Here is a 17,147-nt window from a genome sequence, read left to right as displayed (position 1 = left end):
GCAATCACCAACCATATGAAGTTCAACAAGGAAAAGTGCCGGATTCTGCACCTGGAGTGGGGCAACCCCGGATGTACGTACAGACTGGGGAACGAGAGGTTGGAAAGCAGTGCCAAGGAAAGGGACCTGGAGATATTGGTCTGTGGCAAGTTGAATATGAGTCAGCAGTGCCCTGCTCTGGCAGCCAGGAGGGCCAACCATGTCCTGGGGGGCATCAGGCAAAGCATCACCAGCTGATTGAAGGAGGTGATTGTCCTGCTCTGCTCTGCACTGGTGCAGCCTCACCTCGAGTCCTGGGTGCAGTTTCGGGTGCCACAGCATAAGAAGGATATAAAGATACTAGAGAGTGTCCAATCAAGGGCTATGAAGATGGTGAAAAGCCTTGAGGGTGAGCTGTGTGAGGAGTGGCTGAGGTCACTTCATCTGTTTAGCCTGGAGAAGACTGAAGGGAAACTTCATTGTGGTCTCAGCTTCCTCATGAGGGGAAGTGCAGGGTCAGGTACTGATGTTTCTCTCTGGTGACCAGTGATAGGACCCAAGTGAGTGGCATGAAGCTGTGTCAGTGGAGGTTTAGGTTGGATATTAGGAAAAGGTGGTTGGGCACTGGAACAGGCTCCCCAGCAAAGCAGTCACAGCACCAAGCCTGAAAGAGTTCAAGAACCATTTGGACAATGCTCTCGGGCACATGGTGTGACTCTTGGGGATGTCAAGTGCAATATCAGGAGCTGGACTTGATGATCCTTGTGGGTCCCTTCCAACTGAGGATATTCTGTGATTCTATGCAGAAGTACAGTATGTTAGTTGTGTATGTTTAACTTGTATGCCAAACGTATGCAAGTGCCTCCACAGAAACAACAGTGTGGGATGTGCTCAGGCAGCAGCAGAGTCTATTGCTTCATTGAGCTGCTGTTTATCAGGTTTCCAAAGGTTTGAGATAGTCCTATGGACTTTCTGGTCGCTCTCAGAGCTGTTACGCTTACTGCAGGCTGACTGATGCATCTGGAGCAACTAATTGTATAAGGAGACCAGGATTTCCACATGTTAAATGCTGTACTCCTAAAGATACTTAAGAGATTCCTCTGTATCTAGTACCAAAAGTCATTGCTGTGGACCGATTTCAGTGGAAATCAAGTTTTTCCAGATTCCTGGCTTTTGCTGGAATCAGTATGGCTCTGATAAGAGTGGGAAAGCAGAGGAAAGAGGTTGTTAGGAGAAGAGGGGGTAAAAAACAGCCTGACTCAGGTTTAGCCAGTTTATAGGGAACCTGGTTTACCCCATTACCTTGAAAAATCTGCTCTGTTAGCACAGCACCTGGTGAGACCCCTGTTCACCTTTTTGAATGGCCCAGCTATCAGGTTAGGGGACATGAGACCCTCCTATCTCTGCAGTTGTCAGCCATAAATGGGGTTATCTTCAAAGGTATGTAGGACACACTGAAAACCATAGAAATGGAGAGTATGCTGTTTTTTAAAGTACTGTATTGCAGCAGACAAACATCATCTCGCCATGGAGATGAGGATAGGGCATTGCTTCTCATAGCTAATAATTCTGCTGACACATTAAGGAAATTACTAGAAAAATTGGCATCTCCAGTACCAAGATACTTTTAGGACCATTCAAGATCATTTCAAGACAAGTGATGTTAAATTTAGAACAATCATCAAAAAACAGAGTAGCTATCAGCATGGCTTATGGAGAGGTGATTTAGGATCTGAAACACATTCTCACCTAGATCATCATTTTTTCCACATTTGTTTTAACCTTCCCCTGCCCGCAGCTGAATGATGAATCACTATAATTTGACAATCCCATGTTAATGAAAGATCATTTGCTTTCTGTTTGCTTTCTATTTGCTCTAGAGCTTTTCCTTATATGTCATATAAGTCTGGGCTTTGCTAATTATTCTCATGCCTTTGTAGTTTCATTTTATAAAGTTGCCGCAAAAACATTTTTTTATAGCAGACAATCTTTATAGGAAGCAGCCTGATCATACAAAGTAAACATTTTGTTACCCAAACATATCTCCAAAAACATCAGTAGATTACACAAGAGACTCTCTGCTGATGCTGGTTTCCTCCTACATCATAGAGCAGATGCCAAGAACTTTTGTAACCTTTGCCCTACATAAGTCTCAAGGATAAGTGATGAAATACAAAGACGTTGTACCTACAGATGATGGCAAGCAGAATTCATTGGCCTAGAAGCAAGAGCACAAAAGGCACGATAGAGCAGATAAGCTGCACTGTTCGTGTGTGTGATGGTATCATGTCCCAGACTCAAAACATGGAGCAGTCTATGGGACTCTGCAGAGAACTGAAGCATGTTCATTTTGCTAAGTTGTGTTGTGAAAACAAGTCAGAGCTGTGAACCAGTTTTTCACTCAATTATTTTTCCAGGATAAAAGTAAAGGTGGCTCTCTTGTGTGCTTAATACATAGGCCAATTAAATCAACACACTTGTCGCTCTGAGGATCTCGTAATTGCAGCCATTCTATCTGCAGAGCAGCTCGGCTGTCTCTCACCCGCAGTTGTTGATGTTCATGAATGAGCAACACAGCTGGGCACTAGACTTAATGAGACAGTTTTTCTTAATTGACTGTACTGCTTTTAGAGCAAAAATAGCCTTAAGCTGCTTTAAATTAGATCCTAGCTAGACTGATATGCAAAAAAAAAAAATCACATACACCCTCAAGGCTGCCCTCTAATGCCAACAGCAGAATTCTGCTCAAACAGCACTTCCATCAGGTAACACCTGATGAGAAATTAAGCAGGGAACCAAGCATTTTGAATCAATAGCTATAGCAAAAAAAGCCACACATTCTACTTCTTAACTCAAAGGTATTTGCTCATCTTAGCATAGAGGACAAAAAAAAAAAGAAAAAAGGAGAAAGATCTGTAGTGCTACTCAAAATCCAGCTAAATCATTATTTTTGAACCAAATATTCTCAATATTTTATGTAATTCTCAATTATTTCTCAATAATTTATCTGCTATAACGTTTCCCATGGTCATTATTTTGGTTTCATTTATTTGTTTGTTGAGAGAAGGGTGAGTTGCTTATTATTAAAAGGCTGTATTTAAAACGCAGCAATGTTTTGTTTAAGGAAAAAGTTTATCAATAAGCTTATTCAAACCAAGATAAATCAATTTCCAAAGAATTGGGAAATAACTAACTTAGGTGATAATATAAATGCCTTGCACAGCATGCTTGGATTCCACTAACTGTATTTTTAGAGCTGTATCAGGTGGTGTCCACTCTGGGTACAGTCCATCGCCTCATGTAAGTCCTGCAATCTGGTGATTCAGACACTGTTTCATAATACTGAATTTCATGCATCTGTTCACACACAACGTTTATTTTTAGCAACTTGGTTAGAAAAATAAAAGGCGAATTAAAACCTCAGGTGACGGTGAAGATCACTAGAGGGCAGTAGCCAACCCCTAATGTCCCCACAGTTTCCCACAAAGCTATGAAGGCTTCCACACAGGGAATGGGCTGACCAGCCTCTCCGGTGACGATGTTCGTGTTGGATGGTGAAAAGCAAGCCTTCCTGTTCGCCACGAGTGTTAACACTCCTCGACATTAGTTATTTTTTAAAATTCGTGGTGACAAGTAATACAAACAATGTTTTCTTTCTTTATCTAACAGCGCCTGCCTTTAGCACCACAGACAGGTAGGCTGTGGAAGAAGAATTGGGACATTTCAACCTTGCAAGTGCTGGGACCAAACTGTGGGACACATTCTCCACTCCCTCGTAGCTTGTCAGCCACATGTGCCATGGGGCACAGTGATGACATTCCGATCTGCATTTTTATGTGAATCTTTGTGTATGCATATAACATAACACTGCAGAAATTAGTGCTTTTTATATCAATGCCATTTATATAATACTTTCATATATATATATGTACATATATAATATATATATATATATATATCTTCAGTGAAACAATGCCAGATCAGTTGAATGCAGTAAGTGATTCCAATGCTTGGCACTGACAACCTCTTCCCAGCTCTCCTTTCTGGCACTGACACTTTCATGCTTTGTTTTCCCTATCCCATTCATAAACCAAATTTATTAGAAAAAGAAGTAACTAATGTTTCAAGTTCCACAACAGGCTGGGTGCCCAGACACACTCTTATCTGTGCCATTAGGGGGATGGAGTGTGAATGTGAAGGAAGAATGGAATCTGAGACCATGCATGAGATGGTTATACACTCTCATGTCATATAGAATAAAATTCCATCAGAAGGTCCATGGGACAGACATGGCATTAAAGCCAGAGGGGACATGGGTACTTCTTCCCAGCCTGCTATAATTAGTTTAAAAAATAAGCCAGATGAAATGAAAAGTAGGTGGCACCATATCTATCACAGACACTCTTTCTAGTGTTCCTCAAGCCATTCTGTTTTCCTTTAGCAATTCCAATGAAATTGAGTGGTTACACTTTTGCTTAAGGATCTAAGGATTTAATAAAAAATAATTTTCCATTCTAATGGTCATAAGGAATGCTTGAGAACCTGAGCCATGAAAGCTGGAGAAGCAAAAAACACCAACAGAAAACCACAGAAACAACCAGCAGGAAGGCTGGCCACCCACTCACCCAACAATAATGAAGCTGCAAAAGGCAACTGGTTGGGACTGCAGTCCTTGCCTAGAAGGCATGACAGACTCTGCAGGAACCCCAAGGCATCAGTCCCTTTCTCTTTTTTATTGCACAGTATAACCCTTACATCAGCTGCCTTCACAAAGTCTCTGAGATCTTATGTTTATGCTTCTTGCCACATGCTGACACTGGAAAACCTCATTAAAGCCAGCCACCAGTGTAACATGCAGGACCATCGATATCACCTCGTTGTTCCACAGAGGAAGAGAAATGGAGATATGGGTCCCATCATCTACCTCTTTTTCTGCATTTGTGTCATGACTGTTACAAGCCCAACATTTAAACCTGAGAAACGTGGCACAGCCTTTCTGTGCAGCGTTCTGAATCCCTCAGAGTTAGCAAAAAGGGCATAATTAATTCTCTGGAAGCCAATGTAACAGGGAGTAGTGTTTGGTCCACTTGGCCATTGGAAGTCAGAGCAAAACTGGGCTGACCCAAAGGATATTTTTTCGCTGAAAAGAAGTCCTTGAAGTTCCTAGTCCATGCAGTAAGCTCAGTACTGAGGGTTCATAATAATAGGATGCTTGAACTATGCCATTACTAAATTAGTAGGTTTTGCAGAGTCTATAAATCTCTCAGGGGGTCCCTTTTTCCCTTTCAGCAAGAAAAAATGCCATGGCTAGGAGTTAGAGGACTCTAGAGGGAATTAAGCTCTGAAGTCCTATTGAATTAGCATTGTTTACAAAGCAATCATAGATATAATGGATGTTAACGAGTCTTTAATGAGCCGAGTTGCAATGCAACACGTGGTGAAGTACAATAAACAAAAAGACTGCTTCCCTCCCATTCATTCTGCTTGACACAGGTGTAGAAGCCCTGAATCTAAATGAATTGTTTCTCTATTCTCTATTGTTCTCAATTCTCTATTGAGAACAGAGTAAAAGAGCTGAATCTGCTGTGTAGTGTAAGACAAAATTAAAAGACATTTCTTCTATGCTAAACCAAACTGGGACTGAATTACATAAAAACTAAATGTTCACACAGGAAGTGCACAGAACTACGAGGTGGCTGAGGTTGGCAGGCACCTCTGGTGGTCATCTGGTCTGACCTCCTCCCGCTCAAGCATGGCCACCTAGAGCCACTTGCCCAAGACCACAACCCAACAGATGTTGAGTACCTGTAAGGACTGTAGACACCACAACGTCTCTGGGCAGCTTGTTCCAGTGATTAACCACCCTCACAGAAGAAAAGCTTTTTCCATGTTTACACAGAAACTCCTGTGTTTCTGTTTGTGCCCATTGCCTCTGGTTGCATGACTTAGCACCACTGAAAAGAGCCCAGCTCCAACTTCTTTGCACCTTTCTTTCTAGTATTTGTAAACATCGGTAAGCGTCCCCTGAGCCTTCTCTTCTTGAGGCTGAACAGTGTCAGCTCCCTCAGTTTCTCCTCACACATGAGGTGTTCTAGTCCCCTGATCATCCTTGTGGCTCTTTGCTGGACTCTCTTCAGTATGGCCATCTCTGTCTTGTACTGAAGAGCCCAGAACTGGACCCCGAACTCCAGTAGAGTCCAGTGGACTTTCCAGTGCTCAGTAGAGTGGCAGGACCATCTCCCACGACTTGCTGGCAACAGTCCTCTTAATATACCCCAGGATACTATTGGCCCTCTGGGCCATAAGGACACATTGCTGGCTCATGTTCAGCTCTGTGTCCAACAGGACCCCCAGGTCCTTCTCCACAGAGCAGCTTTCCAGCCAGTCAGCCCCCCAGTATGTACTGGTGCAGGGGGTTGTTTCTTCCCAGGTGCAGGATTTCACACTTACCCTTGCTGAATTTCATGAGATTGCAGATGGCCCATTTTTCCAGCCTGTTGATGTCTTTCTGGATGGCAGAATGACCCTCTGGTGTATCAGTTGCTTCTCACAGTTTTGTGTCGCCTGCAAACTTTTTGAGGGTACGTTCTGCCCCACCATCCAGCTCATTAACAATGACATTAAATGTGACTAGACTGAGTACTGAACTGCTGAGTACACTGCCAGTAACTGGACATTACTGGACACTAAATTTTGTGCCACAGATCATCCCCCTCTGAGCTTGGCAATTCAGTCAGTTTTCAATCCACCTCATTGTCTCATCCAGCCTGCACATCACTGGCTTCTCTACAAGGATGTTACAGGAGGCAATGTCAAAATCCAGGTAGATGGTACCACAGAATCATAGAATCATAGAAGAGCTTGAGTTGGAAGGGATCTTAAAAATCATCTAGTTCCAACCCTCCTGCCGTGTGCAGGGACACCTTCTACTAGAGCAGACTAATCAGAGCCCCATCCAACCTGGCCTTGAACACTTCCAGGGATGAGCCATCCACAGCTTCTCTCAGCAGCCTGTTCCAGAGCCACCTTCACAGTAAAGAATTTCTTCCTAATATTTAATGTATACTTACTTTGTTTCAGTTTAAAGCCATTACCCTTTGTCCTATCACTACATGCCCTGCCAAGAAGTCCCTCTCCAGCTTTCTGGTAGGGTCCTTTCAAGTACTGGAAGGCCACAACGAGGTTACCCTGAAGCCTTCTCTTCTTCAGAGTATCCACTGCTCTTTCTTCAACCACCAAGCCAGTCACTTCATCATAGATTATTTGGTGGATCGAGTATGACTTCCCCTCTGTGAAGCCATGATGAGTGAAAGTTTTTACTTTTTTTTTATTTATTTGTTTTTAGTTTTTACTAAGACTGGAGAGGTTAGACATTTTATCAGTATTAGACGTCAGTACAGAAAAAGCTCTTGTACTTCCCAAACCTTTCAGTTTTTATTCATGCCAGAGAGCCACTAAGTCTAGCTATTCGACTAGTTAGAACACCTCAGACACAAGCAATCTAAGGTACACCTCGCCAGTGATTTGTGACTATCTAAATCCAACTGAAAAGAATTTTAGCACTCATTTTGACAGACTGTCATTTAAAGAGCAATGCATCCTATCTCAACAGTGACATGGCTGAGAAGATAGCTGTCACCAGGAAAACTGCAGACATCTCTCCACTGTCTTGCAGGACTCACCTTGTACAAAGACACAGAGGACATTCTCAAGTTTTGCTATATATACACAAACATTTGGTGGGCAAAAGCTATACTGGGTCTTCTGTCAATGTAAATCAGCTTCTGTAAATGGCTATAACATACATAACTACACCTGGTTTTAATCAGTGAAGCATTTTACCCTATATAATTCTGTATATATTAGCTGTATTACATATAAGCCTGACAAAGTCTGCTGAAAAAAACAGTCAACAAAGTAGTTACCAGAAACTACAGGAACATGTGAAAGAGAATGACTTTCAAATAATCCGTACTCCAAAAAGTTCATACAAAACAGAGTAATACAAAACCAAACCAGTCAGATTTTACATTCCTGAAAGGCTTTTTAATCACGAAGAAAAAACACAACAAAACATACTTACAATAAAATGTACCTCCTCAGAGGTGGAATACAACAAGCACATAGCAACACTCGGGAGTGCTATTGACCTGGAAATCCTATCTGCCACCACAAGCACCAAGAGATACTGGACAACTTCCTGTAGTAAGGATCAAAGTTTTAGAGTTTTTAGGATCAAAGTTTAGCTCTGGTGATACCACCATTCATGGCAGGTTAGCAAACAGAGGAGCATGTGTCTTCCACTGTGACAGAGGAGGAAAACTCAGGGCAGACCACAGCTGGAAACAACAGTAACATCGAGGTAAGGGGAACCTCTGCAGCTGAGGAATAATATGACGACAAAGCAGCCCCAGACACAGAGTCAGAGATCATTAGGAGCTGTGAAAAGACTGGGAACTCCTGTTCCAAAATTGCTAACCCAATCTCGCCTCACCTAGAATACAAGAGAGTAAACAAACTCACAGCAGAAGCCAGAACAGTGTGATGCACTGCTGTATGTACAGCTGAGGGTTAAACTACTAAATGAAATACCTTCTCTTGTGATCACTGCTTCTTCGCAGATTCAGGATTGCCAAGTAATAAAGCTACCCCCTCCAACAAATAAGACCTGTTGTACCCAGTGAGTTCTCTCATTCCCTATCAGCCATGAGATCATCCAGAAGCATGATTGCCTCTCCGCAATACGCAGCAGGACCTCCGGTATGCGAGTATGAAACCATGCCGGCAGGGCCAACTCCAGCCCCAGCCACGCTGGGAATTTTACTTCTTGCACTCGATCCACCAGTTTCACGGGCAACACTTTCCATGGGAGACTGATTAGCTGGCCTCCTGCGTGTGCACAGTGACAATGATTTTCAAGCCTAATATCTGCAGCTTAAATTACTTGGTGAAGTAATTGCGTATAACCCCAAGGTTATTATACAGGAGTCAAAAAAGAAGAGGGAAAGAAACAGCGGGGAGACGACCTGTTTTCATTAAAAAAAGCAAACCTAGATGCCACTTCAAAGCAACTTGACACCTCCGAGATGACCTTCGCCTCCTCGGCAGAGCCCGCGGCTGGCAGAGGTCGGCAGCGCCAGTGTCCACGGAACAGGGGCCGAACGCCACTGAGACGCGGCGAAGGTCACGGAGCAGCCGCCGGTCCCGCACAACCGTGCGCATCCCGGCAGCGCATCCCGGGGGCCGGCCCGGCCTCTCCCGGGGCACAGCCCCCGGGCAAGGGACCCCAGGCCGGCGCGGGGAGGGTGAGAGGGGCGGCCGGGGCGGTGCTGTCTCCCCCCGCCCCTGCGGTCCCGGGGTGCCAGCGGGCTGATCCCCCTCCACGCGGAGCGGGGCACGGTCTGTGCCCGGCCCCCGGCCAGCCTCTCGCCCGGGGAGAGGGCTGCCGCCGGCGGGGCACTTCAGCGGGAGCAGAGAATTTGTGGTGGGTGATGGGGACGCGGGTGTCCGCCTTGGGTTGCCAAAGAACCGTGCACGCGTTCCCGCAAGGAGAGCTAACAGGCACCCACGGGGAACTAAAACTAAAAAATATTCAAACCCGCCTTCGCCTGGCTTCCCTATAAGACTGACAGTCCGACCGCGGTAGTGGCGGGTGATCTCCCTCTGGCTTCAGCCCCGCCGCAGCTCTCCGAGGGTTAGGAAACCGTACACGCGGGGATGCCGCGGCTGCCCCACGCCCCCCGCCCGCCGCTGCCCCAGGCAGCCCGGCCCGAAGGGGAATCAACGAGGGAGAAGCCAGCGAGAAAATAAACAACTTCCCTCATGTAAGAAGTTGCCTCGCGGGTGCCTGCAGCTGGCGGTTAACTCAGACAGTAAGAGGATCAACTCCATCTCCGCCAGTGGAGCAAAAGAGGAGGAAAAAAATAAAAGCCCAAGCATTTGCTATTCAGAGTTTAGTTAATTTGGATGATAACGGTTAGTGTTTAATCCCATTGTACGAGAATGAATATACCGAAACCTACAAGGCTCCTGGAAGAATAATACGGCCGGCGGAACGGCACGCAGGGGTGCCCGGGCGGGCAGCGGGCCCGGCCAGATCCGCCCCACTGGCCGGGGGAGACGCGCCCCGGGGCCATCCCGGAGCATCCTCCCGCGGAGCCCTCGGTGCTCCCGGCCGGCCCGGGGAGGCTGTGGACCGTCCTGGGGCGCGGGGTTAGGGCCGGCACCGCGCCTGTCCCCCGGACACCTCTGGGGAAGTGAACGGGCGAGAGCGGCCGTGCCGCCCGCCGTTCCCACACGGAGAGATGCCATGGAGATGATTCTCCCATTTTAAATCGCAAGGGGGAACGGGTGGAAAAACGCGGGGCACGGGAGGAGATGTGGAGATTTCCGAGAGAACAGCTCCCCGAGCTATCAGGGCGGGGATGTCGCCGTCTCCGCAGTCCTGCCTAGGGCTCGGCGACGTCGCCCGGGAGGGCAGAACCAGGCGCCAAGACTGGCCCGCGCGCCGCCTGCCCGGCCGCCTCGGGTCCCTCCCTCGCTCAGGGGTGGCGCGCCCCGCAGCGCGGGGCGGGGGCGGCGGCAGGGCCGGGGGGGAAGGGGCGGGCGGCCCCGGGCCGGTGCCGATCGGAGGCGCACCGCCGGCCGTGAGAGCCCCGCGGGGGCGCGCGCCCGCCGCCGCCGGCTGTCGGGGGGCAGCGGGCGGCGGGGGCGAGCGGCCCCACCGGCGCCGGCGGGGCGGCCCCGGCGGGGGCGGTGCGGGGCCGTGCGGGGCGGGCGGGGCGGGCCGGGGGCTCGGTGCGCTCGCCAGGCGAGGAGCGCGGCTGCCCGGGCGGAGGGCCGCGGAGAGGAAAGCTAACAATGCTGTGAAAATATGTTTGCAGAAAATAGACAATTGTTGGATTAAACGTATTCAAGTATGAAATAATGCCTTTTTGTGTAAAAAACCTCAGCAATGTGAGCGTACAAAAGTTCCCCTGTGGCAGTTACTTGCTCCCTTTGTGAGCTTTGCGCTCCGGCGTCTCCACTTGGCGCGTTTAACTCGGAGCCCCCCTTTAAACGCGATTGTTTCTTTCTTTTTAATGACATTTACCGGATCAAAACATGCTGTTAATTCGATCAGAAAGCTTTACTCTGCTTAACAATGCCACAATAATTTATCCTGAAGTTTGTTAAATTGACCAAAATTAGGCAAATGAATGGGGGTCTGTCGGCGATCCCGCTCGCAGGTGACACCGAATAATGCACTCTCGGACCAGCTGCGATCCCCTCTTTATTTGCCCCTCTTTTCTTTGACCCGCATTATTAAAATTTAGGCCCAATGAAACTATTCATACTTTTCAATGGGACATTTTCCTATAGGATAATAGGCTACAAATTGAGCCTCTCCAAAGGAGAGGGGGGGAGCAGGGGGGGTAAAACAACAACGCACAGACGCGCACACCACACAAAAAAGGAGCGTCGTGTGCCAAAGACTGGCGAGAGCCTCCCTGGGCCGGCGGAAAAAAAAAAAAGGGGGGGGTGATGAGGGGGATATCGTGTGCCAGCCCCCCGGTCCCACACCTGCCGGGGTGTCCCCGGCGCATAAAGCGGTGTAAACAAAAAAATCCTCGCTGCCATCTCTTATAAAGATGGACGTGTCACCAAGTCGTGTGAGAAAAGCCTGAGAACAAACGGGGCCACTCCGTCTCCAAGGGTTCTCCCTTGAACTGGGCGGAACAGCCTATTAAGGGCTTACTTAATTACTTTAATGACTCTGGACAGGCTTTAAAATGCAGTCAGCGCCGGGGCTAAGGGGAGGGGTGCGGGGTGCCGGGGATTTGCAGGCAGGCGATGGGGCCGGGGATGTGGCGAGTCGGAACGCAGGGCGCGATAAAACGGCTCTGCGCACCGCTCGCGCATCCCCGCCATCCGCGCTATTGTGGGATCGTCACGGTGTGTCCCGAGGTTCCGAAGTGGGGGACACACTGGGCCGCCCCCGGCTGCGTGGATGGGGAGAGGGGGGGGGGGGGCGGGAAGAAAGAGAAGAAAAAAATTCCGCTCTCTCATCCCTCGGCACCCTTCCGACCTACTTTACTGCATAATTCCCAGCGCCGCTCGTTCCTAAATCCTAATTGGTGATCAGGCGGTGGAGGCCCCCGGGCCCCCCAAGAAGTGATGGCTATATGGGGCCGGAGAGAGCGGGATGAGTGCCCACTATGGGCTCCAAAGCTCAAGGTAGCGGAGGGTGAGTCGGCCGTCTTGCGCGCATTGCTGCTTGTGGGGCGGCCGGGTGGAGCTGGCTCGGCCTCACCGCCTTCCCTGAAGAAGCCCCCCCGAAAGATAAAATCTACCCACGCCCATAAACTATTCCTGTGCTGGGGGCCGGTCCGCAAGGACGGGAAAGCAACGAGGCGCGGGGAGGACCGCCCACCGGAGAAATCATCCATCGGGCTGCGCGCGCTCGGCACCAGCTGCTCGAGCGGGCTGGGGCGAGTGGCTGGGGGGTCGGGACCGGGCCGACTGTCCGGCGAGACGAGATCGGCTGCTTGTCTTCGGCTCCACTACGCTTTCGTATTTTGCAGAGTAGCGGTATTCCACAAAGTGATGAGAAGCGGAGGAGGGACAGATCAACCGTGCTCACCGAGCTGGGAAGACAGTAACCCAATGGCTCTGGCAAGCAGTTAGGCGGGGGAGCAAGCCCATACGCCCTTCTCCCCGGTGCGCTGCGACAATCCCCCCGCTGCGGGGGGGCTGGGGGCGGCCCGGCAGAGCGCAGAGTAGCCGCAGGGGAGAGGTGATGCCCACCTGCTCTGCCCGTTGCAGAGCTCCGGGAAGCTGGAGAAAGCGGAAATCCTGGAGATGACGGTGCAGTACCTGCGGGCTCTGCACTCGGCAGACTTCCCCCGCGGACGAGAGAAGGGTAGGTGGGCGGGAGCGGCCTCCCGGGGCCCCCGCCGGGTCACTTGGGGCGTGGGGGCGGCCTTCTCCCTTCCTCCTGCCGCCAGACCCTGAGGAGCTCGGGTCCCTGTCTCTTACTTTCCAGCAGAGCTGCTCTCCGAGTTCGCCAATTACTTCCACTACGGCTACCACGAGTGCATGAAGAACCTGGTGCACTACCTGACGACGGTGGAGAGGATGGAGACCAAAGACACTAAGTACGCCCGCATCCTGGCCTTCCTCCAGTCCAAAGCGCGCTTCGTCACTGAGCCCCTTTTCACCTCCCTGGGCTCCCTGCCGGAGCCGGACTTTTCTTACCAGCTGCACCCCGGCCCCGAGTGTTCCGGGCACGGCCACAGCCCCGCCGAGGCCGTGCTTCCAGCCGCCCTCGGGGGGCGCCATTCCCCTGGCACGGCACTGCCGCAGCCCCTCCCTGCCCTATCACCTGCCCAGCGCCGCCGTGCCCCTCGCCAGCCCCGGCCAGCAGCGCAGCACCTTCCTCTCCTCCGTGCAGGGGCTGGACCGCCACTACCTCAACCTCCTCGGCCATTCCCACCCCAATGCCTTCGGGCTGCCCCCAGGCCAGCACCCCTCCATGCTGTAGAGACTCGTCCCGCCTGAAAAAACCCTATTTATGACCGCGGACACTGCAGGTTACACCCGGGCGCACGGGGAGGCTGCCGGGACAGAGTGAGATGCGCTGGGGTCCCAGAGGGCGAGAAGCCCCTGCCTGCTCCAGGGGCCTGGCTCTGCTCCCGCTCGTCCTCTCCGGGGGCCTGGAGCTGCCCCCACCCGCTCCTTTTCCCATCCGCGGGTGCGGTGCCTGTACAAGCGATGTCTCGGAATAAACGTTTATACTCGCCCCCCTTCTTGTTTCCGTGAGGGAGCTTCCTCGGGTGGTGGTGGTGAGTCTCCCCACCCATCCAGGGCAAAAACCCCACGAGCGAGACGTGGTCCGCGAGGCCCAGGGAGGCCTCTGCACGCACTGGCCGTGGCACTGCGGGCAGAGGGGGCACGGGCTGAAGGACGGATCTCGGTGGCCGCTGGCTCTGCTCCCAGGTCACGGGGGGGCTGAGAGGAAGTCCTGGTGCCCGGAAGGTGGCGGATTTCCGCACATCCGCGAGTCCCGCCCTTCCCACGCGCCCGTGGAGGATGCTCCGGGGACGTGTCGAACGGCACCGGCATCTTCCATGTGCTTTGCCAGCGAATTTCTCCGCGGCGCAGCTTGTTCAGAGGAGGAATAAGAGGGACGGCGCAGGACCGGGGCGGGGAGGGGAGGCGGCCGCTGCAGAGACGAGGAGCACGGGGAATAAAACCGATGGAAGCTTGTGGGAGTGAGTCCTTCCAGCCACTTCCCGAGGCCGCGGCACGGCTCTCTCCCGGTGAGGCAACTCCGGCCGTGCCTGAACCAAGCTTCCCGGGTGCCTCCGCAGCCTCTGGCAGCAGGGCAGGGGGACCCCAGCTACCCCCCACCCCCCAGCAGCCCGGGTATGCCCGGCGGGGCCGGAGCCGCCGAGGGGTAAATTAACTTATTCCATTTGGGTGGGGAGGCCTTGAGGAGATTTGACCTGGGCTGTTTGCCCAGGTCACGGAATGGGTTGACCCGCAATTTGTAAACCAACCCGAGCCTTTATTCGGAGACAGACAAAAAGATCTTCATTACAATGAGTAAAAAGTGGAATGTGTACCTTCCATTTAACCTGTAAATACAGGAAAATCTGCTATCCCAGATTAGTGGGGAAAAGGTTACACGGTGGAATAACATGAAGAGTCAGCCAGGGAGGGGGGGAAAACACCCGCATTTCCTCGGGACACCTTTAGGATGGTAAATCCAGAGGGAACCTCTCTCTTGGTCAGTGAACACAGAGCAATTGGGGATCAACTGAACACATTCAGCAGCAGCAGAGAGGCTGGTGCCTATTATGAAAGCACGTTAAATGCTCGTTTTTACCAGCACTAGGTGCAGAATATGGAGAAAATGCTACGCAATTTTTATTCTGTGAGCATTAAGCTCTTGTGATCCTACTTTGGTACTAAAGCATTAAAGATTTTTTTTTCTGAAAATACAAATATATTCAACATTTTTGCCCCGGTTAACCAAATTAAACAAAACTTTCCTTTGCTAAGTAGATTTTCTGTCTGGGATTAGCAGAGGGCCACCATGGTCAAAACCGGGGTCATTTGCATAAAATTTTGCAAACTCACACTGGTCCATGAGTCTTTGTCTCCCCAGTGTTGCTATCCTGGTTTTTTTGTTTTCTTTTTAATTTTCGTTTTCATTTAGCTGTGGAGGATAAACCTCTCTTTGACTTTAGAATTACTTTAGGATAAAAGTCTCCCCTCCCTCCACCCTTTCAGGGCTCTGAGCTCACCTCCTGGTCCTGCTGACCCTGACTTTTGCCCCCCCCAAATTATTTTTGCATCTGCTAAAATCAGCTGTACCATGCTCGGGGTCTGAGCTGCCTTCCCTGCTCAGATCCACACCTGTGTGCCATGCTCTGTGCCCACAGCTGGATCCACATGGGCAGTGGGACACAGAGCTCCCTCAGGACTGGCATCCCCAGTCTTTTGACAGAGGTTCATATAATTTGTCTTCATTTTATTTTACATTTCCATATCTATAGGGCAGACACTTTTAGCCTTTTTCCCCCTGGATTTATTTTAGCTCTGCTATGAGCACCATCTGCCAACTTTGGTGGGAGCAGGTAGGAGCTGGATGTCACCTGTGCCGGGCCTGTAAAGGCTGTACCTGGTCCCAGGTGGGGTGCCTGTCTGGCCTGGTGATGTTCATCATCTGACACAGCAGTGCTATTTACTGGTGTCTGGCAGCAGCTAGCACATCATTTTGTTCCTGAAAATAAACTAATTCTCGAAGCCCTCAAAGTACTAACTTCTCTGTTATGCACCATCTTGGCTAAAAATCCTAATGGTGAATGACTTGCTCTATCATGTCCTATTCCTTTCCTTCAGCTAGCATCTTTCTCCTTCTTAGACCATCACATTCCTTTTGCCACAGTTTGCCTTGTGTTCCTTCCCTATGCCTTTCATGTCTTCTTTTCCACCTCTTCTTCTCCCTGCTATCCAAACCCCTCTCTTTTCCTCACACTTTCCATGTCCTACATGTAATTCTGGAATTCTTATCGCAGAAAACAGTTATACAGCATAGTCACATCTCAGTAATTTCTTTGTGTTGAGGGCAAATAATCGTGCTGGAATCAAAGTACAGCAAAATGTGAGGTTACGGTTTTGCATCTGACTCTCATTTGCCATTTACTCAGGCAGTAGAAGAGTTTATGTTGATCTTTGTAAAACTGCATTATTGAAAACATTTCCAAATCCCTATTTTATCACAAGGATTTGTTTGCACTATCATTTAAGTAAAGCATCATCAATTAGATCAAAGAGACATAAGTAGCCTATTCATAAACTCTTCATCTTAAATGTTTTCAATAGGTAACAGGCAAAGCCTGGAAGGAAATGCTATTATTTAAATAAGTTAAAAATGTTTATGGACTTTGAGCACATATAGGACAGATCAGAACTCTTCTTTCTTCCTGTGGTTTTGCACCAGTCTGAATGCATTATTCAAAGACCTGGGGGCTTTGGTGGCAGTGCCACACTGTGGAGTTTCCAGCCTTGGAAACAGAGCTCATGTCACAGAGCAAAATCCCCAAATTCATGCCAACACATTTTTGGGGCATCTTATCAATCAGGTCATTAACTGACCAGAAAAGAGTATTTTTATTGTACTTTGGATTAGTGTACAGGATCACTCTGCTTGCAGTGGACCGTGAACAGTTGCATCAGCACATCTATAGGGGCTGAGCCATGGGTTGGGAAGAAGCAACTGAGTGAAGGAGGAGGAACAGCACCAATGAAGGCTCTTAACTACAGATCTGTTCCAGTAGTGATGCACAGGATAGCTGGCTTCCTAGTGGGTGGATATGATCCCTGTCCCATGGTGAAGATCCTACCAGTTTATAAGTCATGCTGTCCCACTGCTCCATGGATGCTGCTATTCCTCAGGCTCAAAGGCATCCCAGAGTAGGCCACATGATTTGACCAGGATCATACCAAAGTGCTTAGGAGAGCAGAGGGTCTTAGTTGCCAGGGTACAATGATTACCCCAGCCAGAGCAGCTTCTTACTGTGCTACCACATTCTTGGAGAGAGTTAAATAGTATCTCGAAGCCCAGGCATGTGTTTTTCCTTTATAAAGTGACTCAAGCATGAGGAGGAGGAAACCTGCTG

General features: G+C 49.7%; 1 protein-coding gene across 1 annotated transcript; it reads left to right on the top strand.

The window, feature by feature from the left end:
• Nucleotides 1-12,135: 12,135 nt before the first annotated feature.
• HELT (helt bHLH transcription factor) lies at nucleotides 12,136-13,551 on the top strand. The gene is given in 4 exon segments (XM_029959429.1): nucleotides 12,136-12,549; nucleotides 12,784-12,880; nucleotides 13,004-13,275; nucleotides 13,277-13,551. Coding segments are annotated over 4 exon segments (1,008 nt in total). The 3' UTR covers nucleotides 13,502-13,551.
• The last annotated feature ends 3,596 nt before the right edge of the window (nucleotides 13,552-17,147 follow it).

Source organism: Manacus vitellinus, unplaced genomic scaffold (genome assembly GCF_001715985.3).
Source record: "Manacus vitellinus isolate BGI_N305 unplaced genomic scaffold, ASM171598v3 scaffold_0_pilon, whole genome shotgun sequence".
Taxonomy (NCBI): Eukaryota; Metazoa; Chordata; class Aves; order Passeriformes; family Pipridae; genus Manacus; species Manacus vitellinus.
This window is presented reverse-complemented; position numbering and strand designations above follow the sequence as displayed.